Consider the following 26719-nt stretch of genomic DNA (forward strand, 5'->3'; position numbering starts at 1 on the left):
AGGGGCTATTCTATATTCTGGGAAATGGCTTTTTGTGTTGACATTGAGACTTTTCTTTATGACAAACATAAAGTACTGCTTTTCCATGTAATGGACATGGGTAAGAATTTACCATTTTTTGAATCCTTGTAACATCAATACTGTTCTTACATTATCTTGAGTGGATGTTTTGTAGTCAAAATAAAAAGGAAAGGACATTACCAATATAATGTCAACTGGATTAGAGGGATTTTTTTTTTTTTGTAGTCTTTTATGAAGACAGATCTTTCTGAAAAAGTCTTTCCTGAAAGATCTTCTCCAGATCTAAACGTGAGCTTGTGCAAGCTAACCTCTCCAGACTCCGCATCCTCTGCTGTAAATGAAGGTAAGTACTAGGTTGAAGAGAGGATGAAGTATAGAGCAGATGAAACATTTGGCAGGGTCCCTGCTAGCAAGAACTCCATTCAAGTTTTGCTATTACTGTTAGTTTGGGACAAGTGTTAGACAAAGATATACTTTGTTTCCATTTGCTCACCTGTCAGAAATAGGCATTAGTCTCAGTCATTTTGACAGAATGAAATAATTTCCTCTGGGTCTTCTTTGGTGGTCTACAGAGCAAAGAAAACAGGCCAGAGCAGAGATGTGCCCTTGAACCCGGTGTGCGGTTGGTCCAGCCTCCCTACCCAAACGTTTCTAATAATGAGTCAGACGTACAGAGCCTTAGGCCGAAATGAAAAAATTGCTGAACTTCCAGTATCCTTTTAAACCAAGATTAATTCTCACTGCGGGAGCAACGCGATATAAATTACCGCTGACGATACAGAACAGCACATCATAGCATAGAGAGCCCCAAAGAAAGTGAGGGGAGCACCTGGACGTCCAGCTCCCTTGGACATCTAGCTCCCTTGGACCGCTCACCTCGCCTCTCTGGGCCTCAGTTTCCCCATAGTAAGAACCCGGTTGTACTAAAACTGTTGCCCCAAATCCAGAGGCTCATCCGCCTCCAACTAAAAACAAAACAAAACACAAACACAAACACAAGAACCATCTATGTCCTTTAACACTAAAAAGAAAAACAGGCGGGCGTGAACACGTAGCCCGCACGGGTACCAGGGAGCCAGAAGCACGCACCACGGGATCGAAGGGGAGGGGCGGGAAGGCGGTGGCAGGAGCTGGAGCCTGAGCCGGCCGCCCCCCAGCGTGCGCACGTCGGCTCGCCCCGCCCCGCCCGCCCGCCCCTCCCCCAGCCGCCGCCCCGCCCGCTCGCGGCCGCGCGCAACAGGCCGAGCAGGGTGAGTGCTGCGGTCTCCGCCTGCTGCTGTCCCGCGCCGCCCCTAGCGGGGTCGTGAGCGCTCTTCCGCCGCCAGAGCGCGTGTGCGGGTGGGGCCTGGGGGGCAGACCTGAGAGCCGAGCCCCCGGGAGCCTCGGGGGCCCGGGCTGGCGGGCGCTGGTGCTTTCCGGACCGGGGACGCGCGCTGACGCGCTCCGTGATTACGGGGACCGGGGCAGGGAGGACAAGCCGGGTCTGGTGCTGCCCGGATGGAGGGGTCGGGTCACGAGTGACCTGGGCACCAAGAGTGGCCCCCGTGAGCCGCCGGTGGTCTGGAGACTGGGACGAGCGCTCGGAAAGTTTGGAGGCTCGGCAGGGAGAGTGACGCTCGCCCAGGCCCCGGCGGCAGGCTGCCTGGGAGCTTGGCCTCCACGTGGTCTGTGCTCCTGGAGTCTGGTCTGGCCTAGGAGACAGGCTTCCCAGCTGGGGAACCTGCAGCCCGGGCTGCGGAGCAGGGCAGCCGCGGCCCTCTGTCCTGCCCTAACTTTAAAATTCCAGCCCCCACGTGCAGTTCACTCAGCACGTGTGACTAGCCTGGTGGCCCGACAGTGGGTTGGCCAACAGGTTAGTGAGGCCAGGTTGCTGTTTCAGGAAGCAGGGGCCTGGGAGTCACAGGATGTGATTAGTCCACTAATTAATTGTAAATTCGACGCCAGGCCATTGATTTCACTGGACTCGCGTTTAAGTGGAGGAGCCCGATTTTCCCAGCCTCTGCCACAGTCTCTTGGATGGATGCTTTTGCATCTCCCGCCTCATCCTTTGGAACGTCCTGCATCACCAAAATACTGAGATTATATTATTATTATTATTATACCAAAATGTGGTATAATCCATTTTCTCCTTAAAATGCAGGAAAGAAGATAACTGCCAATTACAGCTTTAGGTCAACAAGAGAACCAGTTTTCCCTCTGGATAAACATTTCTGTTGAGCAAAAAATGGTTTAGGTCAGCCTAGGCGACCTCCTTACAGGTGATATTTCTGTCCTGTGTTGTGCCTTTGAGCAGAATTTGACTATACTCAGTGTGAATGGATCCAGAATTCCTATGGGGAATTTACTACGTTCATGTGGATTTCTAGGCCCCAGCTACCAGAAGGACTAATCCAATGGGCTTCATATGGCGCCCAGAAGTGTGCATGTGAACAAGTGTTCCTGGTGACTACCCTGTAAAAGACACCTCTGGAGACTATAAAGACACACCACTGAGGGCTAATGTGCCATTCAGCTCTGACAGTGCAGTGGAAAACCCAAGCTACAACTGCCATCAGAACAATCCCCACTGAATAAACTGTTTTCCCCAACCCTGTTTTGTGTAAGGGTTTTGAGGACTTTTCTCTAAAATTATATATAAAAGATGAAAAAGGAGAATTCTGCAGACATTTCTTGGGGACCTATGTGACACGTTCTGTGCTGGGCTCTGGGAACGTGCAGATAGCTGTTGTCCTCAAGAAGCTGTGTTGACTTCTTGTCAGGGAATATTTCTACAGAAAAGGAGGTTAGGACACTTAAAAATATAAAGGCTCTGTTTATATTTATCAGCCATGGAATGGTTATCAGTATTGATTTAATTGTAGAGTTCATTCTTTAAAGTTGGTTAGATTAGTTTTTTTTTTTTAATTTATGGACAGCTAGTAAAATATGAACTGAGTTTTGGTTTAATCTTTTCACACTTTAATGTTTATAGTCAACTCAGACTGGGAACATTTGTTTTAACCTTAAAAATTGAAATATAATTGATACATAACATTACTTTCAGGTATATAACATGATTTTCTATTTGTATACATTATGGGATACCAGTTGCTGTTTGCTTTTTGTTTAAGATTTAATTTATTTATTTGAGAGAGAGTGAGCAAGAGAGGAGAGAGCATAAACCAGGAGTGGAGCACAGGGAGAGGGAGGGGCAGACTCCCCACTGATCAGGGAGCCCACTGTGGGACTGTATCCCGGGACCCTGGGATCATGAACTGAGTTAAATGCAGCTGCTTAACAGCCTGAGCCACCCGGGGACCCCCCCCCCCACATTACTTTCTCTTTCTTTTTTTTTTTTTTTTAAAGATTTTATTTATTTATTTGATGCCGAGAGAGATCACAAGTAGGCAGAGAGGCAGGCAGAGAGGGGGGAAACAGACTCCCTGCTGAACAGAGAACCTGATGCGGGGCTCATCCCAGGACCTTGAGACCATGACCTGAGCTGAAGGCAGAGGCTTTACCCTCTGAGCCATTCAGGCAACCCCCCAATTACTTTTTTAAAGCTTTTTTTTTTTTTTTTTTTTTTTTTTCCCCCTGTAGCTCTTTAAAAATATTTACTCTAACTTCTGTTTGGGTGGTCTGTGAGGTTTATGGTCTGGCTTGTGTTGGCTTTACTTTTCTAGACAAAGGTTGTTCTTGTTTAATTACTATATTTTTTAGATTCTGAAATAGGCTTTTTTACTTTTTCTGAAATTGTGATGCATCTTAAGATTTTTACATGTTTAATGTGGTAAGGTGTGTCATCTCTTCTCCCCTCCACCCCCAAAAGCTGTTAAAAAGAATGGTTGTCTTACAATATGGGTAGTGTGAGAATCAGAGAAATAGTATATTTTCCCAGTAACCCCTTAGCCAGTTTCCAATGAACTGAGCCTCAAATCATTTCAATATGAACATAGAAAAACATGCTGTAACTTTTGGCAGTGTGAGTAGTAAAATTTATATTCTAACAAAAGCATTTGTTATGCAGTCAGTGCTGGGTTTATTTTATTGGTGATTATAGATGGGAAAAAATGCTTTAAGTGATTTTATTTTCAGCTTAAGTATTTTTTGTACTTCGTTTAGCCACACTTCCTAGAGAATGTGCTTATACTGTATTTATAAATTGGGCTTAAAGAAAAGCCTTTTATTGTCCTCCTGCTCTCCACATCCCTTAAATAAATTTTAAACTGACTAGTTTTGAGAGATAAGACATGTATGGCTAACTATGAAATTACTTTTTCATTATAGGATACCTTAGTGATACAAACCTTCTGAACCAATTTAACGCTTTAAAAATTGGGAGCAATGTGTTGGGGTTCTCTAAGACCATTCCTAAGTTCAGTCATTTGCTGGGACTCACAGCTGATTTATTAAAGCAACAGACTACGTGCTTAATTGGCCCAGCAACTAGTTGTGACTATACCTGTGAAATAATTGCCAACCAGGGAGGCTCAACAGACACTTCAGAACTCAGGGTTTTTATTGGGGGCCGACCATGTAGGCATCCTCTGCCTGGTGCTAAGCCCCAACCAGAATTCCAGACTCCCAGAAGGAAAACTGGTCTTCATTATAAACCACAGTGCGTAAACAATATAGGCACAGTGAGTTATTTTTATTAATTAAAGGTGGTGGGAATGCTCCTGAAATCTAAGTTCTCAGACAATAGCCAAACACGGGGCCTTTGGAAGGACAGGCAGTAACTCTTCTGCACTAGTTGTGGTCTTTACTGAATCTGTCTTCATAGCTCCTTGTCTCTACCACATCTGGGTTCTAAGTACTAGCAATACTTTGTCTCACTGAAGCCTTGATTCTTCAGTTAAGAAATCAAACTGGTCTCGGGAACTTAGGAGGAATAGGGAACATTTTCAGAAAATGTGACTTATGGATGACATATCCTAAAACTGCAAAAAAATTTTTTCCCCTAAGCTTAAGCCCTTACTCCTCCAACGCAAGCTTTTAGTGTCTATTTGTAATCGTTTTCCTCTTCAGTCCTGTGTTTTCCTATCAAAAGCACTTGATTTGAGCTGTTTATGGGTACAAAGTTTAGGGGCTAAAATGAGGCCACTAGAGTTGTTGTATATTTTGATGTTTCCACTTCCTAAATTGCTCCATTTACATTTGGGTTGCATTCATTTATAAATTGCTTGTTCCAGTGTGTAACACGTATTTCCAGGGTACTTTTTTGCCAGGCCAGACCACTAATTCTACTTAGTTCACTATATAGCTGAAATGCACCTTAATTATAATAACAAAAGAGCAGAAAACAGTATTCTTATAATTCTGCTAGCCCTACAAAACAGAAAACCATAACATCTATTAAGTTACTGGACTTTGGGAAAAATTGTTTTTTATAAACATAATGGTTCTTAACCTTTTTGGGGGGCCAAAAACTCCTTTAAAGAATCGGCTGAGAACAATGTGCCTACACCCCAAATATACAGATACACATACACTCTGAAATAGAATCTTGCAGTTTCTGGAAAGTAATTTGAAATACCATCCTTGAATCCAAGGTGAAGGACAGCAGCATTATAAATGTGACAGTAGTTGCGGTTTGGGGGCAGTTCCGAGAGAGGCTCAGCAAAGCTGGGGGTGTCGCTACTCAGATGTGGGCCGTGGACCAGCAGCAGCATTATTACCTGGGATCTTGTTAGAAATGCAGAACCTCAGCCCTGCCTCAGCCCTAGATGCCCAGGTGATGGCGTGCATGTTAAAGTTGGGGGGAGCACTGTGTCTGAGGTTACTGATGTTGGTATTTTATTGTGTCTTCTCTTCGTTTAAAAGTTAAAGCTTTTTAAAGATGGGGTATACCTATCTTTAGCTTTTACTCTGCAGCCTCTAACTCGTGTTTTTTGGGTTGTTTGTTTGTTTGTTTGTTTGTTTAAGATTTTATTTATTTATTTGTCAGAGAGAGAGAGCGAGAGCGAGCGCGAGCACAGGCAGACAGAGTGGAAGGCAGAGTCAGAGGGAGAAGCAGGCTCCCTGCGGAGCAAGGAGCCTGATGTGGGACTTGATCCCAGGACGCTGGGATCATGACCTGAGCCGAAGGCAGCTGCTTAACCAACTGAGCCACCCAGGCGTCCCTGTTTGTTTGTTTTTTAATGGGAGCGGGGTTTCCCATAACGTAGCAATTTTCAAGAATAAGCTGCAGATCAAAAGTGAGGAGATTTATGTAGTGAGGAAAAGATTTGGGAACAGGCAGCTTCTCGCTGCCGCCACCAGGTGATGCCACTGGCCCAGGGCACATTGGTCGTCTTCCTGAAGCAGTTGGGGGTGTTGCTGTGCCCAGGAGCAGTTGGCAGTGGGCCCCTCTTGGTAGTTCTTGAGGCAAGTGTTTGTAACTCAAGAGTACATCTAATTAGGTTTGGGACCTGGTGCTGACAGAAGCCAAATTTGGGATTTTTGACTGCTGTGTCAGCGGCCGCCGGCTGAACCTGTGACCCGGAACTGCCAAGATAGCAGAACCATTCATTTGGGATCCTTATACCTCCTAATAAACAGACAACAAATTTCATGACTTAGTGCTGATGTACAAGAAAAACATGCTTTCCTTTAGATGAATATGTAATCGGAGAGTGGTTGAGGCTGAATCCTATCTTGGGATTTGTGGTGTTGGCTGGAGGCTCTGTCACATCCCAGAGGAGATGGCATTGACTTCCAAATTCTCCTGAAAGTGTCATGGTCACATGTGCATGATCTGCTAACACAGACACTGGCACTCCTAGTTAGCCTAACCATGCGTGTGCTTTGTTCTTTGGTAGGTCCATTTCCTCACTGCTTTGTCTTGAGGACGCAATGATGCCGAAGAAAGCAAAGCCCACAGGGAAGGGGAAGGAAGAGGGATCTGTTCCCTGTAAGCAGTTGAAGATGGAGGCAGCTGGTGGACCCTGCTCCACTTTGAATTTTGAAAGCCCCAGTGATCTCTTTGAAAGTTTAATCTCCCCCATCAAGACAGAGACTTTCTTCAAGGAATTCTGGGAGAAGAAGCCCCTTCTCATTCAGAGAGATGACCCTGCAGTGGCGACATATTACCAGTCTCTGTTCAGGCTGTCAGATCTGAAGATTCTCTGCAGCCGGGGTATGTACTATGGAAGAGACGTGAATGTTTGCCGCTGTGTCAACGGGAAGAAGAAGGTTTTAAATAAAGATGGCAAAGTGCACTTCCTTCAGCTGAGAAAAGATTTTGACCAGAAAAGGGCAACAATTCAGTTTCACCAACCTCAGAGATTTAAGGTAACAGATTCTCCTCATCACAGAATCATTTCGTGTGTTAAAGTGCTAACATTTGGCCCCAGATCAGCTCAGGGATGAACCTGGGATGATTAGCGTCCTGCCAGTTTGAATGCTCTTAAAATCCATTCCAAATTAGGAGATCCTGTGTTATCTTTTGGCTAAACTGTTAGAATCACCCAACAACTCAGGGGGACATAATTCGGTGTCATCACACAGCAAAAACTGTATTGCAAGTTTATAAATTAACATTAAACCTCCAGGAGCATGTTCTGTGGGTGGTTTATGTTTCGGTGTGTATGGTAGACATTTCTATTTGGTTTGTCCTGTCATTATAATTTAAGACATGATAGTGTCAGGGTGATCATTTTCTTCTTGAAGTTGGTTCCCTTTACTGCTCACAACGAGCTAAGTAGAGGCTTTGGAGCTGTGACCAGATAAAGTACCAGATGCATGTTTAAGAATGAGACTTTACCCTTATTAACAGCCTCCAGGTAACTTGGAGGGTGTGGGTCCTGGAACTACTCCCAGGGAGGCCATCACAGGTGGAAAGTAGCTTTGATTTGCAAGTCTGGGAGTCTTGGCTCATTTTTATTTATTTTATATCAGGCTTAACATTCAAGAAATAATTGACTTTCTCTCTGCTCAGTGTCTGCTTCATAAAATAGAACCTTAGCTAATCTGCTTTTGTAGATGTTTGAGATCTTTAGATGACAGGTGGCCCAGAACAAATGAGGGCCTCTTTTCAGTTCAGAAACCCCCTTTCATGACCCATGGCTGAACCAAAATGGCAGCATGGGAGGAGGAGGAGAGCTGTCTTTGAGGTTCCCCGGTGAGGATTCTGGCTGTGTGATGGCTCCTGGGACTTTGTCAGCAGTTATCAGTACTGTTTCCTATGACTGAATTTAGTTGCTTTGTTAGAGCCCATTGGCCAGATCTAGTGAATGCCTTTTCCTCTCTTGTCCAGAGTAACTTGAACCTATTTGTGCTCTGGATAAAGTATAAGTATTCTTAGATGTTTCGGTACAAGTCCTGATTTCAGATAGTCCATCTCATGCAGTCATAAGAAGTTGAATTGTTCCTGGAGTGCCAACCTTTTGGCCCAAACACTGAAAAAGAATTTATAAATAACTTGCCAGACCAAGTCATGATTTTAATTCAGGAAATATGGATACCATGGTGCTTCTCTCTGAGCTAGTCCTTGACTCTTCCGTTGGATAGAAGCAGCACTTTTTTTAAAAAGTGGGTTTTAGACACTTAATAACTATGAACATAAAAGGTCAACGAAGTTGATTATGTGTAATTTGGTAACAAACTAGTAAAAGGTTATCATTTGCCATATGAGTGGTGTCCTTAGTGGCTGTCATTACTCTACTCTAGAATCATCTTGGGCTTTTCCTGCTCATCTCTTAAGTCCTGCACATTTCTCCTCTGATTCCAGGTGGCCAAGAATGTATTTTCTTTGCTCTGTTGACTCAGCTCTTTGGCCAAGTTTAGGAAAGTGGGAAGGATGAGCTTTCTTGGTCTAAAGTCAGCCCCCTGGCTAGACTGGGATGTACCCTGCTAATTTTCTCTTTCTACCACCTGAGAGACCTGTAGGAGCGCACCCTCTTAGAGTGGATGCTGGGTTCTAAATAGTTTATTATGAGAAGGTTTAGTGTGTGTGTGTGTGTGTTTAGGAATGTGCATATTAATATCAGGATAGTAAAAGCCTAGAGGCAGTTCATCACTGGCTAGGTTGAGAGACTGTTAAAGTAGACAGTGTCTTCAGAATGTGTACAAATCCTTTTCTAGTTGGTCTGGAAATGAATAAGGAGGTAATCAGAGAGCCCTACGTTGTTTCCCACCTTCTTTGGATATCCATATGTCAGAGGTCTGAGTGTGTTACCAAATGCACATATGTTCACTTTTGAATTGTCTTTTTTTATATTATTTATTTATTTGAGAGAGAGAGAGAGAGCGAGCGAGCGAGCGCAGGAGCGGGGGAAGTGTGGAGGAAGAGGGAGAAGTAGACTCTCCCCATAGAGCACAGAGCCCAATCCCAGGAGCCCAAGATCATGACCCTAGCTGAAGTCAGACGCATAACCTACTGAGGCACGCAAGTGCCCCACTTTGGAACCTTCTAACAGACATTTGAAATAAGGCATTCACTGTGGTCTCTATTTTGTATGTGAAAACATTGGAGTTCAGAGCTATGGGCCTTTTCCATAGCTGCTAAGTAAGGACTTCTGACTCCAAATCTAAGGCATTTTCCTGCCATACCTTTAAAGATGTTGATTGCTACGTAGCAGGGCTTTACCATGTTTGTTTTTGCCTTTTTTAGGTGTACCCATGGGCTTCTGGTTCCACAAGCAGTTGCATTCAGTTTTGATTTTTATGAGTAGGTCAGTGGAGAGGGAAGGTTGTACCTGGCTAGGGGAGAAGCTTCCACCTTCCCTTTTCTCTGCTCCGGGGTCCTCACTGGCATCGCCAGACAAGGTTGGGAGTCCTGACTTAAAGCAGACAAATTTTGATTGCCTGGGTGGCTCTGTCAGTTAGGTGTCTGCCTTTAGCTCAGGTCATGATCCTGGGGTCCTGGGATCGAGTCCTGTATTGGGCTCCCTGCTCTGCAGGGAGCTTGCTCTCCCTCCCTCTCTCTCTCTGTCTCATGGATGAATACATCTTTAAAAAAATCTTTAAAAAAAGACAGGTGTTTTGTTTTGTTTTAAGATTTTATTCATTTATTTGACAAAGAAAAGAGCATAATCAGGAGGAGCAGGAGAGGGAGGAAGAGGCTCCTTGCTCGGCAGGAAGCTGGACATGGGGCTCGATCCCAGTACCCTGGGATCATGACCTGAGCCAAAGGCTGACATGTAATGACTGAGCCACCCAGGTGCCCCAGAAGACAGGTTTTAAGAGCCTTGTTTGTGCCTAAGTAAGTCAGTGTTGGTGAGGCAATAACACTTGTATATTGCCTTGCAATTAAGTTGTTTTATCAGTCTTAGTGGGGGAGTACTCATTTTACAATAAAGATGCTAAAGTCATTTAGTTTGTAACTACAACTTGGATTGAGGTGGTTTGACTTCATGTCTCTTTCTACTAGGCTATACTTAGCAGAATCAGGAGCTAAAGGTCCAGGAGAATTGAAAAATTATGCAACCGATAGACCCAGATGCTTGAGCGGGGAGGCATAAAGTCACCCATCTGGTCCTGAGATGCCTCTCAGGCCATCAGAAGGAGTAGCCCTGGTTTTCTAATGGTTCCAGTTATAGTATGGGTGTAATTACAAAGCCAGATCCTGCTGGCTCCTCCCTGGTATAAATTAGGCTCTTTGGGGGCTCTCTTAATTCCTTGGAGCTACTCAGAAGCCATTAAGTTATTCTTCCTCTGTTAAGTAGAACCCTTGATCTATAAATGGATCAGTAGCCCAGTGGTCTTTATAAAGGTGTCTTCCAAAGTGCTTTTCCTACTGACCTAATTCTTTCCCACTTGATACTTTTAATACTGTAGATCCTTTTTTAGTCAAATGGTAAGACCAACTCCCAAGCTGTAGTCATTGGCTGACTCCCCAAACTTTTAAAAATACATTTTAGTGTCTTTTGTATGCTAAGCACTGTACATTCATATCCTTGAGACTGAATGTCTTTAATAACTGCTAGTGTCCTTGAAGTGACTTGTGTTTCCTTTCAGATGATTCCTAAAGAGGCAGTATGGGGCCAGGGCTAAAGGGCTCCAGCCAGGCTGCCTGGATTTCAATCCTGGCTCCATCATATGTTAGCTGTGTGTTCTCGTGCTTTGGTTTCCTCATCTGTGAACCGGACATTAAGACATTGCTCCCCTTACGGGACAGAGTTGTTGGGAGGGTTATATAACCAGTGTATGTAAAGCACTTAGAAACAGGGCCTGGCAGAGAAGGGGGGCTAATACCTGCCTGGCCTGATTGCTCCCCTCCTCTCCTCAGCATTCATAGTCTCTCTCTCAGGAAAATCAGCATTCATAGTCTCTCTCTCAGGAACTACTGTAGAACTCTCCCTGCACACCCCCACAACACTCCCCACCTGCAAAAAAATTCTTGTACTTTAACGAGTCTTTCCCATTTCAGTAAGGTGAAGCAGGCACTAATTAATTACCCAGCCAAATCTAGAAGGGTTTTAATCCCCTTCCCCTTCCCAAACCCCACTGTAGTTCATCATAATCCCTCACAGCCTGTGCTACTTCCAGTGTGCATCTCCACCTCCTCTTCCCCCCACCACCCTGCTCATCTCTGGCCTGGGCTCCTGCCTTAATAGCATCCCAACTGAGGTCTTTTCATTTTCTCCAGGCCACTCTCCACACAGTAGCCAGAGTGAGCTTTCAGAAATGTACATTAGCTCTCAACTCTATGGTCAACTAATCTTTGACAAATCAGGAAAGAATGTCCAATGGAAAAAAGACAGTCTCTTCAAAAAATGGTGTTGGGAAACTTGGACAGATACTGCATAAAAAGGAAACTGGACCATTTCCTTATATCACACATGAAAATAGACTCAAAATGGATGAAGGACTTCAGTGTGAGACAGGAATCCATCAAAATTCTTGAGGAGAACACAGGCAGCAACCTCTTCAACCTCAGCTGCAGCAACTTCTTCCTAGAAACATCACCGAAGGCAAAGGGAGCAAGGGAAAAATGAACTACTGGGACTTCATCAAGATCAAAAGCTTTTGCACAGCAAAGGAAACAGTCAACAAAACCAAAAGACAACTGACAGAGTGGGAGAAGATATTTGCAAACGACATATCAGATAAAGGGCTAGTTCCAAAATCTATAAATCAAACCCAACATCCAAAGAACAAAAAATCCAGTCAAGAAATGGGCAGAAGACATGAACAGACATTTCTGCAAAGAAGACATCCAGCTGGCCAACAGACACATGAAAAAGTACTCCACATCACTTGGCATCAGGGAAATACAAATCAAAACCACAGTGAGATACCACCTCACACCAGTAGAATGGCTAAAATTAACCAGTCAGGAAATGACAGATGCTGGCGAGGATGCGGAGAAAGGGGAACCCTCCTACATTGTTGTTGGGGATGCAAGCTGGTATATCCCCTCTGGAAAACAGTATGGAGGTTCCTCAAAAAGTTGAAAATAGAGCTACCCTATGACCCAGCAATTGCACTACTGGGTATTTACCCTAAAGATACAAATGTAGTGATCCGAAGGGGCACGTGCACCTGAATGTTTATAGCAGCAATGTCCACAATAGCCAAACTATGGAAAGAACCTAGATGCCCATCAACAGATGAATGGATAAAGAAGAGATGGTATGTATATACAATGGAATACTATGCAGCCATCAAAAGAAATAAAATCTTGCCATTTGCGATGACGTGGATGGAACTAGAGGGTATTATGCTTTAAGTCAGTCGGAGAAAGACAATTATAATATGATCTCCCTGATACGAGGAAGTTGAGAGGCAACGTGGGGAGTTTGCGGGGGTAGGAAAAGAATAAAACAAGATGAGATTGTTGGGGAGATAAACCATAAGAGACTCTTAATCTCACAAAACAAATTTAAGATTGCCAGGGAGAGGGTGGTGGGGTTATGGTCACTGGGGAAGGTATGTGCTATGGTGACTCCTGTGAAGTGTGTAAACCTGGTGATTCACAGACCTGTATCCCTGGGGCAAATAATACATTATATGTTAATTTAAAAAAATAAAAGAAGCTTCCACCCTAGTGAAGAATAATACAGAAAACCGAGAAATTGGCAAGGCAGGGAATCAGGAGTCATGCAGGATTTTACGCAGGGCCATGAAAGATCTAATGTATATATATTTTTTTTAATTTTTTTTTTAAAGATTTTATTTATTTATTTGACAGAGAGAAATCACAAGTAGATGGAGAGGCAGGCAGAGAGAGAGAGAGAGAGGGAAGCAGGCTCCCTGCTGAGCAGAGAGCCCAATGCGGGACTTGATCCCAGGACCCTGAGATCATGACCTGAGCCAAAGGCAGCGGCTTAACCCACTGAGCCACCCAGGCGCCCATATATTTTAATTTTTAATTTTTTATTTATCATATAATGTATTATTAGCCCCAGGGGTACAGGTATGTGAATCATCAGTCTTACCCAATTTACAGCACTCATCATAGCACATACCCTCCCCAGTGTCCCTCACCCAGCCACCCTGTCCCTACTGCCCACCGCCCTCCAGCAGCCCTCAGTTTGTTTCCTGAGATAAGAGTCACTTATAGTTTGTCTCCCTGGTCCCATCTTGTTTCATTTTTCCCTCCATTCCCGCCACGAACCCCAGTCCTGCCTATCACACTTCTCATATCAGAGAGATCATATGATGATTCTCTTTCTCTGATTTAGTTTGCTTAGCATACTACCCTCTAGCTTCATTCACATTGTTGCAAATGGCAAGATTTCGGGTTTTTGATGGCTGCATAGTATCCGTGTGTGTGTGTATGTATGTGTGTTTGTGTACCATATCTTTATCCATTCATCTGTTGATGGACATCTAGGTTCTTTCCATAGTTTGGCTATTGTGGATATTGCTGCTATAAACATTCGGGTACATGTGCCCCTTTGGTTCACACATATGTATCTTTAGGATACATACCTAGTAGTGTGATTAATGGGTCATAGGGTAGCTCTATTTTCAACTTTTTGAGGAACCTCCATACTGTTTTCCAGAGGGGATATACCAGCTTGCATCCCCAACAACAATGTAGGAGGGTTCCCTTTTCTCCGCATCCTCGCCCAAACCTGCCATTTCCTGACTGGTTAATTTTAGCCATTCTACTGGTGTGAGGTGGTATCTCACTGTAGTTTTAATTTGTATTTCCCTGATGCCAAGTGATGTGGAACACTTTTTCATGTGTCTGTTGGCCAGCTGGATGTCTTCTTTGCAGAAATGTCTGTTCATGTCTTCTGCCCATTTCTTGACTGGATTATTTGTTCTTTGGGTGTTGGGTTTGATAAGTTCTTTATAGATTTTGGAACTAGCCCTTTATCTGATATGTCGTTTGCAAATATCTTCTCCCACTCTGTCAGTTGTCTTTTGGTTTTGTTGACTGTTTCCTTTGCTGTGCAAAAGCTTTTGATCTTGATGAAGTCCCAGTAGTTCATTTTTTCCCTTGCTTCCCTTGCCTTCGGTGATGTTTCTAGGAAGAAGTTGCTGCAGCTGAGGTTGAAGAGGTTGCTGCCTGTGTTCTCAAGGATTTTGATGGATTCCTGTCTCAGATTGAGGTCTTTCATCCATTTTTTGAGTCTGTTTTTGTGTGCGGTATAAGGAAATTGTCCACTTTCATCCTTCTGCATGCGGCTATCCAAGTTTCCAAACACCGCTTTTTTAAGAGATTGTCTCTTTTCCATTGGACATTCTTTCCTGCTTTGTCGAAGATTAGTTGACCAAGGAGTTGAGGGTCCATTTCTGGGCTCTCTATTCTGTGTCAGTGATCTGTGTGTCTGTTTTTGTGCCAGTACCATACCATCTTGATGATTACAGCTTTGTAATAGAGCTTGAAGTCTGGAATTGTGATGCCACCAACTTTGGCTTTCTTTTTCAACATTCCTCTGGCTATTCAGGGCCTTTTCTGGTTCCATATAAATTTTAGGATTATTTATTCTCTTTCTTTGAAAAAAATTGATGGTATTTTGATAGGGATTGCATTAAATGCATAGATTGCGTTAGGTACCATAGGCATTTTCACAATATTTTTTCTTCCAATCTATGAGCATGGAATGTTTTTCCATTTCTTTGTGTCTTCCTCAATTTCTTTCAGCAGTACTTTATAGTTTTGTGAGTACAGAGTCTTTGCCTCTTTGGGTAGGTTTATTCTTAGGTGTCTTATGGTTTTGGATGCAATTGTAAATGGGATTGACTCCTTAACTTCTCTTTCTTCTATCTTGCTGTTGGTGTATGGAAATGAAGCTGATTTCTGTGCATTAACTTTATATCCTGAAACTTTACTGAATTCCTGTATGAGTTCTAGCAGTTTTAGAGTGGAGTCATTTGGGTTTTCCACATAAAGTATCATATTACCTGCAAAGAGTGAGAGTTTGACTTCTTGGCCGACTTGGATGCCTTTTATTTCTTTTTGTTGTCTGATTGCTGAGTCTAGGACTTGTAGTACTATGTTGAATAGCAGTGGTGATAGTGGACAGCCCTGCCATGTTCCTGAACTTAGTAGAAAAGCTCTCAGTGTTTCCCCATTGAGAATGATATTTGCTAGGGTTTTTCATACCTTTGATGATATTGAGGTATGTACCATCTATCTGCACACTGTGAAGAGTTTTAGTTAAGAAAGGATGTTGTACTTTGTCAAATGCTTTTTCAGCATCTGTTGAGAGGATCATATGGTTATTTTTTTCTTTTATTAATGTCTTTTATCACATTGATTTGCAGATACTGAACCAACCTTAAAGCCCAGGAATAAGTCCCACTTGGTTGTGGTGAATAATCCTTTTCGTGAACTGTTGGATGCTATTGGCTAGTATTTTGGTGAGAATTTTTGCATGTGTGTTCATCAGGGATATTGGTCTGTAATTCTCCTTTTTGTGGGGTCTTTGTATGGTTTTGGGATCAAGGTAATGCCTCATAAAATGAGTTTGGAAGTTTTCCTTCCATTTCTACTTTTTGGAACAGTTTTAGGAAAATAGGTATTAAATTTTCTTTAAATATTTGGTAGAATTCCCCTGGGACGTCATGTGGCCCTGGACTCTTGTTGGGAGATTTTTGATGACTGCTTCAATCTCCTTACTAGTTATGGGTCTGTTCAGGTTTTCTGTTTCTTCCTGGTTCAGTTTTGGTAGTTTATACGCCTCTAGGAATACATCCATTTCTTTCAGATTGTCACATTTGCTGGTGTATAGTTGGTTGGATTAATTGTTTGTATTTCTTTAGTGTTGGTTGTGATCTCTCCTCTTCATTCATGATTTTATTAATTTATTTTATTAATTTATTTTAAAATTTATTAATTTGGGTCCTTTCTCTTTTCTTTTGGGTAAGTCTGGCAGGGGTTTATCAACCTTATTAATTCTTTCAAAGAACCAACTCCTAGTTTCATTGATATGTTCTACTGTTCTTTTGGTTTCTATTTCATTGGTTTGTGCTCTGATCTTCATTATTTCTCTTCTCCTGCTGGGTTTAGGCTTTCTTTGCTATTCTTTCTCTAGCTCCTTTAGGTATAGGGTTAGGTTGTATACTTGAGACCTTTCTTGTTTCTTAAGAAAAGCTTGTATTGCTGTATATTTTCCTCTCAGGACCACCTTTGCTGTGTCCCACAGATTTTGAACAGTTGTGTTTTCATTTTCATTTGTTTCCGTGAATTTAATCAATTCTTTAATTTCCTGGTTGACCCATTCATCCTTTACCCTCCTTGTATTTGAGTTCTTTCCAACTTTCTTCATGTGGTTGAGTTCTAGTTTCAAAGCACTGTGGTCCGAAAATAGGCAGAGAATGATCCCAATCTTTTGGTACCAGTTGAGATCTGATTTGTGACTCAGGATATGATCTATTCTGGAGAATGTTCCATGGGCACTAGAGAAGAATACATCTTCTGTTGCTTGGGGATGGAATGTTCTGAATATATCTGTGATGTCCATCTGGTCCATTGTGTCATTTAAAATCTTTATTTCCTTGCTGATCTTTTGCTTAGATTATCTGGCCATTTCAGTAAGGGGGGTGTTAAAGTCCCTATTATATATTATCCTCAATGTGTTTCTTTGAGTTTGTTATTAATTGGCTTATATAATTGGTTGATCCTATTTTAGGAGCATAGATATTTAAAGTTGTTAGATCTTCTTGTTGGATAGACCTTTAAGATTGATATAATGTCCTTCCTCATCTATTATTGTGGTCTTTGGCTTAAAATTTAATTGATCTGATACAAGGATTGCCGCCCCAGCTTTCATTTGGTGTCCATTAGCATGGTAAATTGTTTTCCACCTCCTCACTTTAAATCTGGAGGTGTCTTTGGGTCTAAAGTGGGTTTCTTGCAGACAGCATATCAATGGGTCTTTTTTTTTTTTTAATCCATTTTGATATCCTGTGTCTTTTGACTGGAGGCATTTAGCACATTTACATTCAAGGTAACTATCGAAAATATGAATTTAGTGTCATTGTATTGTCTGTAAGGTGACTATTACTGTATATTGTCTCTGTTCCTTTCTGTTTTATTACTTTTAGGCTCTCTCTTTGTTTAGAGGACAACTTTCAATATTTCCTGTAGGACTGGTTTGGTGTTTGCAAATTCTTTTAGTTTTTGTTTTTCCTGGGAGTTTGTTATCTCTCCGTTTATTTTCAGTGATAGTCTAGCTGGATATAGTATTCTTGGCCGTATATTTTTCTCGTTTTGTGCTCTGAATATATCATGCCAGTCCTTTCTGGCCTGCCAGGTCTCTGTGGATAGGTCTGCTGCCAATCTAATATTTCTACTATTGTGTGTTACAGACTTCTTGTTCTGAGCTAGTTTCAGGATTTTTGCTTTGTCACTGAGACTTGTGAGTTTTACTATTAGAGGACAAGGTGTTGTCCTATTTTTATTGAATTTCAGGGGGGTTCTGTGTATCTCCTGGATTTTGATCCTTGTTCCCTTAGCCACATGAGGGAAATTCTGCACTGTAATTTGCTCTAATATACCTTCTGCCCCTCTCTCTCTTTTTCTTCTTCTTCTGGGATCCCAATTATTCTAATATTGTATCACTTATCTCTTGAACTCTCCCCTCATGGTCAAGTAGTTGTTTGTCTGTCTTTTTCTTGGCTTCTTTATTCTTCATCATTTGGTCTTCTGTATCATTAATTGTCTCTTCTGCCTCATTTATCCTAGCAGTTAAGAGCCTCCATTTTTTATTGCACCTCATTAATAGCTTTTTAGATTTCAACTTGGTTAGGTTTTAGTTCTTTTATTTGTCCAGAAAGGGTTTTTTTCTTCCCCCCTCCGGAAAGGGATTCTCAAGTATCTTCTGTGCATCTTCTATGCTTTTTTCAAGCCCAGCTAGCATCTTGATAATCGTCATTCTGAACTCTGGTTCTAACATATTACTAATGTCCATATTGATTAGGTTCCTAGCCGTCAGTACTGCCTCTTGTTCTTTTCTTTTGAAGTGACTTTTCCTGCCTTGTCATTTTACCCAGATAAGAATAGATGAATGAGAGAAAAAATACTAAAAGGGTAGCAACAACCCCAGAAAAATATACTCTAAGCAAATCAGAAGAGACCTGCAATTGGGGAGAAAAGAAAGGAGAAAGAAGGAGAAAAATACACACACACACACACACACACACACATATATATATGCTTATATATATGTATATATATTATTAGAACAGAGTGATACACTTGATTTTGGGTGTATTTTGGTCTGCCTCCCCAAATTTTAAAGAAAGAAAAACATATATAGAAAGAAAACATATAAAGAATGAAAAACATGTGTATACAAAAATAAACATGATGAAGGAATGGAATATGACTTTAAAGATGAAAATGAAAAAAAGATTCTAAAAAAGGAATTGATAAGACAAGAAGTTGGTTGAATAAAGAAAAAAAGAAAGAAAGGAAGGAAGGAAGGAAGAAAGAAAGAAGAGAATGTGATCGGCCTGGAGACTAGAACAAACCCATACGTTAGATTTAGGGTATATTTTGATCTGTTAGAAGAAACTGTATACCAAATGTTCCCCTATGTCTGGAGTTCTGCTGTTCTCATTGATCGTGAACTTGGTCTGGCTGGATGTTCTTGTTGATCTTCTTGCGGGAGGGGCCTGTTGCAGTGATTCTACAGATTTGTTTGTCCTAGGTAGAACTTCACCGCCCTTGCCAGGGGTCAGCCTAAGCAATCTGTGTGGGTTTGCCTCTGTAGCTTTTGTTTCCTGAATTCTTTGCATACAACTTTAGAGGACAGGAATGAGGATAGCGGCCTCAAATCTAGCCCCATAGGAGCCAAGAGCTCAGAGCCCCACTCCTCACTGCACCCTCAGAGAAAAATAGTCAACCACTCTTGTCTCCCTGGTCTCCGGTTGCACTCTGTGCTCTCCCAGCCTGTGACCAAGTGTTTCTGTCTCTGGCACACAACCCCATTTGGAGTCTCCAAACCCAGCAGATTCCTACAACACGCTTCCGCATTGCTCCTCCCAGAGGGGGAAGGAAAGAGTCTCCTGGGATCTGCCACTTGTGGGGTCCCTGCTCAAAGAGCTGTGGCCCAGCGGTGCCAGAAATCATGGTTTATGGCAACCCTGAGGTGAGAGCCCACTCCTTGGTTCCGTCTCTGCAGCTGGCTTCCCTACTCTAATACCTGGGGGCTCTGCCACATTCAGGTACCCCCAGTCTTTCTGTGACCCTGAGGGTCCTGAGACCACACTGTCCCCATGAGGGCCCCCCCCCACCCCCCGGAGCAATATCCCTCAGTGGAGTAGACTTCTAAAAGTTCTGTTTTGGTGCTGCACTGCTCTACCGCTTACTGGGAGTCGGCCCCTCCCCCCATGGACTATTTTCCTGTACGTTGCCTTGGATTCACTTCTCCACACATCCTACTTTCCAGAAAGTGGTTGCTTTTCTGTTCCTAGAATTGCTGCTATTCTTTTCTTCGATCTCCTATTGAGTTTTAGGTGTTCAGAATGGTTTGATAACTATCTAGATGATTCCTGGGACCCGATGAAATTTAGATCTCCTGCTCCTCCACCATCTTCAGGATGGAAGCCTCTTGAGGGCAGAGCTATTGGCTCTTTCACTGCTGAATTCTCAGGCATCTGGAACATGATAGCTGTGCAGTAAAGACTTGCTAAGTGAATAAGAACATGTTCTTGCTCTTGTTTCTGACATATTTTTCACCTCTTCTCCCACCTTTCTTCCTTCCTTTCTTTTTAAGGATGAGCTTTGGAGGATCCAGGAGAAGCTAGAATGCTACTTTGGCTCGTTGGTTGGCTCGAATGTGTACATAACGCCTGCAGGATCCCAGGGCCTCCCACCCCATTATGATGATGTGGAGGTAAGAGGAAGAAAATTGTTCTGCTCAGGGAAGGAGTCACTGCTTGTGACTGAGTTAGATGTTGGGATTCAGTTCAGCTCCCTGTCCTTCTTGCTGTGTGGCCCCAGAGATCTTGACCTCACCTAGATGTTGTGTCAGATCAATTCCACCAAACTAGTTTCCTGCTCCTTCTCAAGGGGAGAGGTGGTTCCTAGGTTTACTAATATAAAGAGCTACACACTCCTATGAACAGGTATTTATTGAACCTGTCTGTAGAAAAGCGTGATTGGCTTTTTCTCTAATTTCACAATGTAAGGGTTTTAGTAAAGTGAGGTCACAAGTAATCCTTACATCTGCTTTCATTCTGTTTTTTTTCTGGAGCTGCCAAAAATAGATAATTTTTTCCATTTGTGAAAATCTCGGGGCAGCTTGAACAGAGGTCATGGTTTCACTTAAGGTCTGGCCCCTTGACAAGTGTTGGTTCACTGTCATGTGGCTGCCAAACAAGTTAACTCTTTGGCCTAGGGAGTCTGTTGCTTTCCTTTTATGCTAAGACAGGTTATGAACACAGAGTTATTAGTAAAAAGCCCCTTTTCGCCCCTTTGAAAGCACTTTCATACCAATACATTGCCTAAAAGTTTTTGGTTTTGTTGTTAATATTTTAAGCAGAGCTTTGAGATACCTTTGGCTGAGTGAAGAATAAAAAACTTGAAGTTTTCCTGTCTGCCAAGGATGATATTCAGGATTTTAGACCCTGAGGAATATATGAAGCTTGGCTTTTCCATCGGAGATTATGGGCTTTCAGCTGTCTGATGGAAGATTTAAAGGCAGGAGATGGGGGGATATAAAGAACCCAGTGAGGCTTTATTACAGCGAAGAGAATGAATATCCTTCCAGTATCGGGGCTCATGGTCACCTGTTTTTAAAAGTGGAAACCGGCGGTGGCAACTTTTAAGTGTAGAGTGAAATGCCTCACTAATCCCTCATTTTTATTTTTTATCTGAAACTTGTAATCCATCTGAGCCTTTGGAGGGCTAATGCTCTAGCACCACTCTGCCACGTGAGTTGTCAGGAAGCTCACTGACACTCCCGGGCCCTGTGGCTCTCTGTAGGTCTTCATCCTGCAGCTGGAAGGAGAGAAACACTGGCGTCTCTACCATCCGACTGTGCCCCTGGCCCGGGAGTACAGCGTGGAGTCCGAGGACAGGATTGGGAGGCCGACCCATGAGTTCACGTTGAAGGTACGCGACTTCCGTCCTGGCTGCTGCTCCTGACACAGGTTTCCGTTTGGGTTTTAGTGTGTGTTCAGTGGTCCCCGTGGGAATCGAGCTGGCTCTTGCTCGTTAGCATGTGCAGCTTTTTTTTTTTTTTTTAAGATTTTATTTATTTATTTGATAGAGAGATCACAAGTAGTCAGAGAGGCAGTTAGAGAGAGAGAGAGGAGGAAACAGGCTCTCTGCAGAGCAGAGCCCAATGTGGGACTCAATCCCAGGACTCCGAGATCATGATCCGAGTCGAAGGCAGAGGCTTAACCCACTGAGCCACCCAGGCACCCAGCACGTGCAGCTTCTAAAGGAGACTTGGTGTTTGTACCTGTAGAACGACTGAGGAAACGTTAAGTTCATTTTCTAAACAACCCGTCTCCAAATATAATCCAAGTTCCACAGGAATGGATTGTGAATTGGCTGACCACCAACTTCTCCAGAGTAGAAGTGGGAGATTTGGCCTTGGGCGGCTTCACCAAATCTAAGCCAGCCCACGGGACCTGGTTATAGCTTACTTAGGCAGAGCACAGCCAGGAACCCCTTAGTTTTTTTTGTTGGTGAAATTCTAGCATGACCCACTTTCCTCCTAATAGTACACTAGACTCTCTGGACTCAACTTTATGTTGAATTAAGATAAAACAGCTCAAATCATTCCAAAAATTCTACCAACCTGATAGACTTGCATATAGTTATTATTGTTGCATTTCTTGTGACTTGAACTTGTAATTAGTTATTACTCAATGATTTATGGCCCTTCCTTGATTTCAAAGCTTTTCCTGTTTGCCTGTGACTGGGAGAAATAATCTCCTTTTGTAGATGTGTGTTTATATTACAGGAGATTTGAATAAATACAATTAAAGGTAACTTTTTTTTTTTTAAGTTCTTGGTCAGCAGTCAGCAAACTATGGCCCATGGGCCAAAAATATGCCCTGTTGCCTTTTTTTTGAAAATCAAGTTTACTGGAACACAGCCATATCCCTTTCTTATTTGCCATCTAAGGCTGCATTCACATCGCACCTGCAGGGTTGGCTGGTTGCCATGGAGATCACGTGACCGGCAAACCACAACTATTTACTGGAGCCCTTTACAGAAAGAGTTCACCAACCCTCTCTCTTGGTGAAGCATGTTTAATAGGCTCTTGGTTGATTATTTTTAGGCCATAGACTAAGCTGTCCATGGTGTCTAAGGCCAGCGCTGAGTTACCTAGCCTGATGACTGGCTACTTGCTATGCCCAAGAAGGTTGGTCTTCCTAGTGGTCTTCAGGTATAGATGGTGTGGGTTCTGGGAGGCAGTGGTGGGAGACTGGGAGGAGGTGTGGTGATGCCCATTAATCACACCCATCCTGTCTCAGTTCATTAAGAGCAGCCCCAAGTCTCCCGGGAGGAGAAACAAGCATTGTGTACCATGGGTTTTTATTCAAGTTGCATGTCTGTATACATATGGGGTTTAAATCAGTGATGCTCTTCAAATGAAATCTTGTGTAAATGCCCCGTGTATGAAATAGAGAAGCTGAGTCACTCTGGGTGGGGAGGGCATGAAGGCCACAGTGAGGGTCACCAAACCCAGGGTCTCAGGATGAAGACCCCTCCTACAATGGAAACATCACTCTGGTTTGGGGATTTGACACACCTAGGTTTGAATTCAGCTGCTGTTACTTAAGAGCTGTGTGTTCTTGGGCATCTTATTTATCTCAGTCTTAGTTTCTCCTTTTTTGAAAAGGAGATCATAATAGTTACCTTGTAGGTTGTAAGAATTAAAAAATATGTTTCAGTGCCTCTTTGTAATGAAATTCCTTGGAAGAGATGGCTCTATGTCAACATATTTATTGCTGCTTATCAAATTCCCACAAATTCTCACAAATTCAGTGGCTTAAAACAACACAGATTTATTAACTTATAGTTGTGCAATTCAGCAGTACAAAAGGGATTTGGTTTCACTTGGCTGAAATCATGTGTTGGCAGGACTGATTCCTTCTAGGGGCTCTAGGGGAAAATTTATTTCCATGCTTTTTCCAGCTTCCAGAGGCCGCCTGCATTCCTTGGCTCACGGCCCCTCCTCCATCTGCAAAGCCAGCCTTTTTCCCACTGCCATCTCTGGTTCTCTCTTCCTGTACCCTCTTCCACTTTTAAGTACCTGCCTGGATAATCTGGAATAATTTCCCTGCCAGCAGCCTTCATTGGCCTTGCCCTAAATATTTATAGGTGCCCGGGGTTAGGACATAGACAGTAGGGACCCTGTCACCATTCCTGGTCTTCTCTCCTGCTCTCGGGCACTCCTCCCACCAGGCTTTCCTCCATTCCTCCAGAACCATTCTCCCCAAGGTTACTGGGGGCCTCCATGTTGTCAAGACCAGTACAGTGCTTACCTCCGAGTCTGCATCCAGCAGCCCCCTGTCAGCCTTGCTGGACACAGTGGGTCATTCCTGCCTTCTTCACGGGGCTTCCAGGATGCCACCCTCTCTTCTCTTGCCCACCCACTGGCTGTTCTTCTTCATTCTCTTTTCTTAGTCTTAGTTTCTCCTTTTTTGAAAAGGAGATCATAATAGTTACCTTGTAGGTTGTAAGCGCTCGCGAATATGTTTCATTCTCAGTCTCTTTGCTCTTTTGCCCTCAGTCTTTGTATCTCTGAACGTTAGGGTGCCAGGGCTTATTTCCTGGACCTCTTTCCTCCATCCATACCTACTCCCATGGTTTTAAATTCCCTCTAGACTGTCATATTTTCTGTGCTATGTTCTGTCTCTAGCCTACATATCTAAACTCTAGACTTATATCTGGCTACCTACTTAATATATTCACTAAAAAGGTAAAAGGTATTGCCAGTTTAATATTCTGCAAAGCAAACTCCCATTTCCCACCCTCTCCCTGGCCTCCTTTCCTGTAACTGGCTCTCCATTTTCCTGCTTGTTCAGGATAAAACCCTTGGATGTGGATCTATACAAAAGCCTCCTATTTGGTATCCCCATTGTAGACTTTTCTGACATAGCAACCATATGATCCTTTCGAGTTCCATTGAACCCTTTGCCCAGACCTCCTTTTGAGAGCCATTGAACCCTTTGCCCTTTCTTTTAAATCTAGAATAAAAGCCGAAATCCTTAAAACAGCCCAGAATGCCCTGTCATCTGGCCCCTCTGCTGCCTTCTCACTTCATCTGCCATCATTTCCACCCTCACTACTCTCCTACCACGTTGACCAATGCTTTTCAAACGTGCCAAGCACATTTTCAACCTCAGGACCTTTGTGCTGCTCTTCCCTCTCCCTGGAATCTTTTCTGCCCAGGTAGTCCCATGCTGGCTTGCTCATTTCCTAAAGTCTCAACTGAAATGTCATTGTAGCAGAATGAGGTATCAGTGCCCATCCTGAATAAAAATGGCACCCATTACCCCAGGCACACCCTGCCCCCGCCCCCCACTCCCGTTTGCTTCATTCCTCTCCTTTTGCTTCTTTCATTTTCACTGCATTTACCACCACTGGACCTTATTTATTTACTGCTCTATCTGCCTTGCTCCACTAGAACGTTTTTATGGTATCCGTTGACTCTTCCTTCTCCTCATGTTTGCTCTTTGTCTTGAATGAACTACCAAAAGGCAGGCCTGGTTTTGTTTACCGCTCTATCCCCAGTGCCTAGCATGGTGCCTGGCATGGGAAGAGGGTGGAGATTAGTTAATCAGATGTTTGTGGTATGAATAAATGCACAAATGAAGGTCCCATTTAGAGGAGTGGTGCAGAGACAGTCAGTGAGTGATAGGTGTAATTGTGAGTAAAGCATTTGCTTGAAGGAGTAATTTCCCTGTCAGCTTGGTGTCATTCAGGGTGCATGAGCCACCAAGATAGCGCTCGCGAATATGTTTCATTGTATATTGTTTCTTGCTTTAAGGAAAATCTTAACATTAAGAAAAGTTTTGTTTTGGGGGCGCCTGGGTGGCTCAGTGGGTTAAAGCCTCTGCCTTCGGCTCAGGTCGTGATCCCAGGGTCCTGGGATCGAGCCCCACATCGGGCTCTCTGCTCAGCGGGGAGCCTGCTTCCTCCTCTCTCTCTCTGCCTGCCTCTCTGCCTACTTGTGATCTCTCTCTGTCAAATAAATAAATAAAATCTTTAAAAAAAAGAATACAGCCTTCTTGGGAGAATTGAAAAAAAAAAAAAGAAAAGTTTTGTTTTGTTTTGTTTTTGTTTAAATTTGCTGTTTCTTGAGCTGCCTCTGCAGGGCCCATACTCTTCATCAGTGAGCTGACTGCTTCCTGTGGTGGCAGTTTTTTTTTTTTTTTTTTTTTATCCGGGTGGGATTAGTGAGGGTATAGCCTCTGGAGTGATTTAGGAAGGATACTTCTGCCCCTGGCTTGGGCGAGACCTGGGACAGAGCAGAAGTTCACCTGCCCTAGAGAGTGACTAATCTTCCCTCACATCTAGTTTTTAGGTTCAAGTGAAGGGTTAAACATTCATTGAGCCTCTGTTGTATACCTGATGCTTTGGTGGCTTAGGCTCTGGGGAATACATAAAGGACCTTGACCCTGCCTAGAAGAGCTCACCAACTTGATGGTGGGGGTGGGGGGTAGCAGGTAGAAGAGTAATGACAGGACAACCTCCCGCTGTTATGGCTCCAGGAAATCTGGAAATGGCATCTCCTTTAACCCTGAAAATATGTCTGTGATTGTTGGGCCAGTGCCTCTGTTTTACAGGTGAAGGAGCTGAGGCTTAGGAGGGTTCAGTAATTTCCTGGGGTCACTAGCCTGTAAATGGCAATGTTTGTTTGACTCTAAGCCTCCTACTGTTCACCACTTGAAGGGTAGAGACAGGGGAGGGTGCAGGCTTCCCACGGTGTCACCTGCTTGATCCCTGGATTGGGGCAGGACAGTTTCAATGTACCTGCTCTTAGCTTGTGAGTAAAGAAAGTGGATACTGAAACCCTCTCCAGGTTTGGGGTTCACAGTGACAGGCTCATAGGCAAGGTGAAGCTAGACTATTGGGACCCCAGGAGCCCAGCACACAGACCACCTCGGAATCACAAAGTAGGTTTCTAGAATGGAAGACTGAAACCCAGAGCCTATTTTTGTCTCTTTAAGACATGGAGGATTGAAAAGACACTCTCCTTATTAACTCCCTTCTCTCTCTCTTTTTTTTAATTTCCTTCAGCCAGGTGATTTCCTGTACTTTCCCAGAGGGACCATTCATCAGGCGGACACTCCTCCAGGGCTGGCCCACTCCACTCACGTGACCATCAGCACCTACCAGAACAAGTAAACTCTCTCCTCCCAGCCG

The 26719-nt window shown here is 43.3% G+C and overlaps 2 protein-coding genes across 2 annotated transcripts in view; both read left to right on the top strand.

Moving 5' to 3' along the window:
* The first annotated feature begins 252 nt into the window (after positions 1–252).
* LOC116591652 lies at positions 253–3109 on the top strand. The gene is made up of 3 exons (XM_032344746.1): positions 253–364; positions 1179–2279; positions 2388–3109. The coding sequence occupies exons 1-2, from the start codon at positions 253–255 to the stop codon at positions 2096–2098; spliced, it is 1032 nt and encodes a 343-aa protein (XP_032200637.1). The 3' UTR covers positions 2099–2279; positions 2388–3109.
* Positions 1220–26719, top strand: part of RIOX2 (ribosomal oxygenase 2) — a 33469-nt gene continuing 7969 nt past the window's right edge. Inside the window, exons 1-5 of the mRNA XM_032351537.1 lie at positions 1220–1271; positions 6801–7272; positions 20103–20222; positions 21314–21442; positions 26594–26697. Coding sequence (XP_032207428.1) covers positions 6835–7272; positions 20103–20222; positions 21314–21442; positions 26594–26697 — 791 coding nt within the window. The 5' untranslated portion in view covers positions 1220–1271; positions 6801–6834. The remainder of the gene's footprint in view (positions 1272–6800; positions 7273–20102; positions 20223–21313; positions 21443–26593; positions 26698–26719) is intronic.

This window comes from Mustela erminea, chromosome 1, assembly GCF_009829155.1.
Source record: "Mustela erminea isolate mMusErm1 chromosome 1, mMusErm1.Pri, whole genome shotgun sequence".
Lineage (NCBI taxonomy): Eukaryota > Metazoa > Chordata > Mammalia > Carnivora > Mustelidae > Mustela > Mustela erminea.

What these genes read in the sequence shown, in the direction of transcription:
- LOC116591652 (XM_032344746.1), top strand. Translation starts at nt 253, where the DNA reads ATGAAGACAGATCTTTCTGAAAAAGTCTTTCCTGAAAGATCTTCTCCA. An exon ending in ATCCTCTGCTGTAAATGAAG is followed by an intron (nt 365 to 1,178) that starts GTAAGTACTAGG and finishes GCCGCCCCCCAG; the next exon opens with CGTGCGCACGTCGGCTCGCC.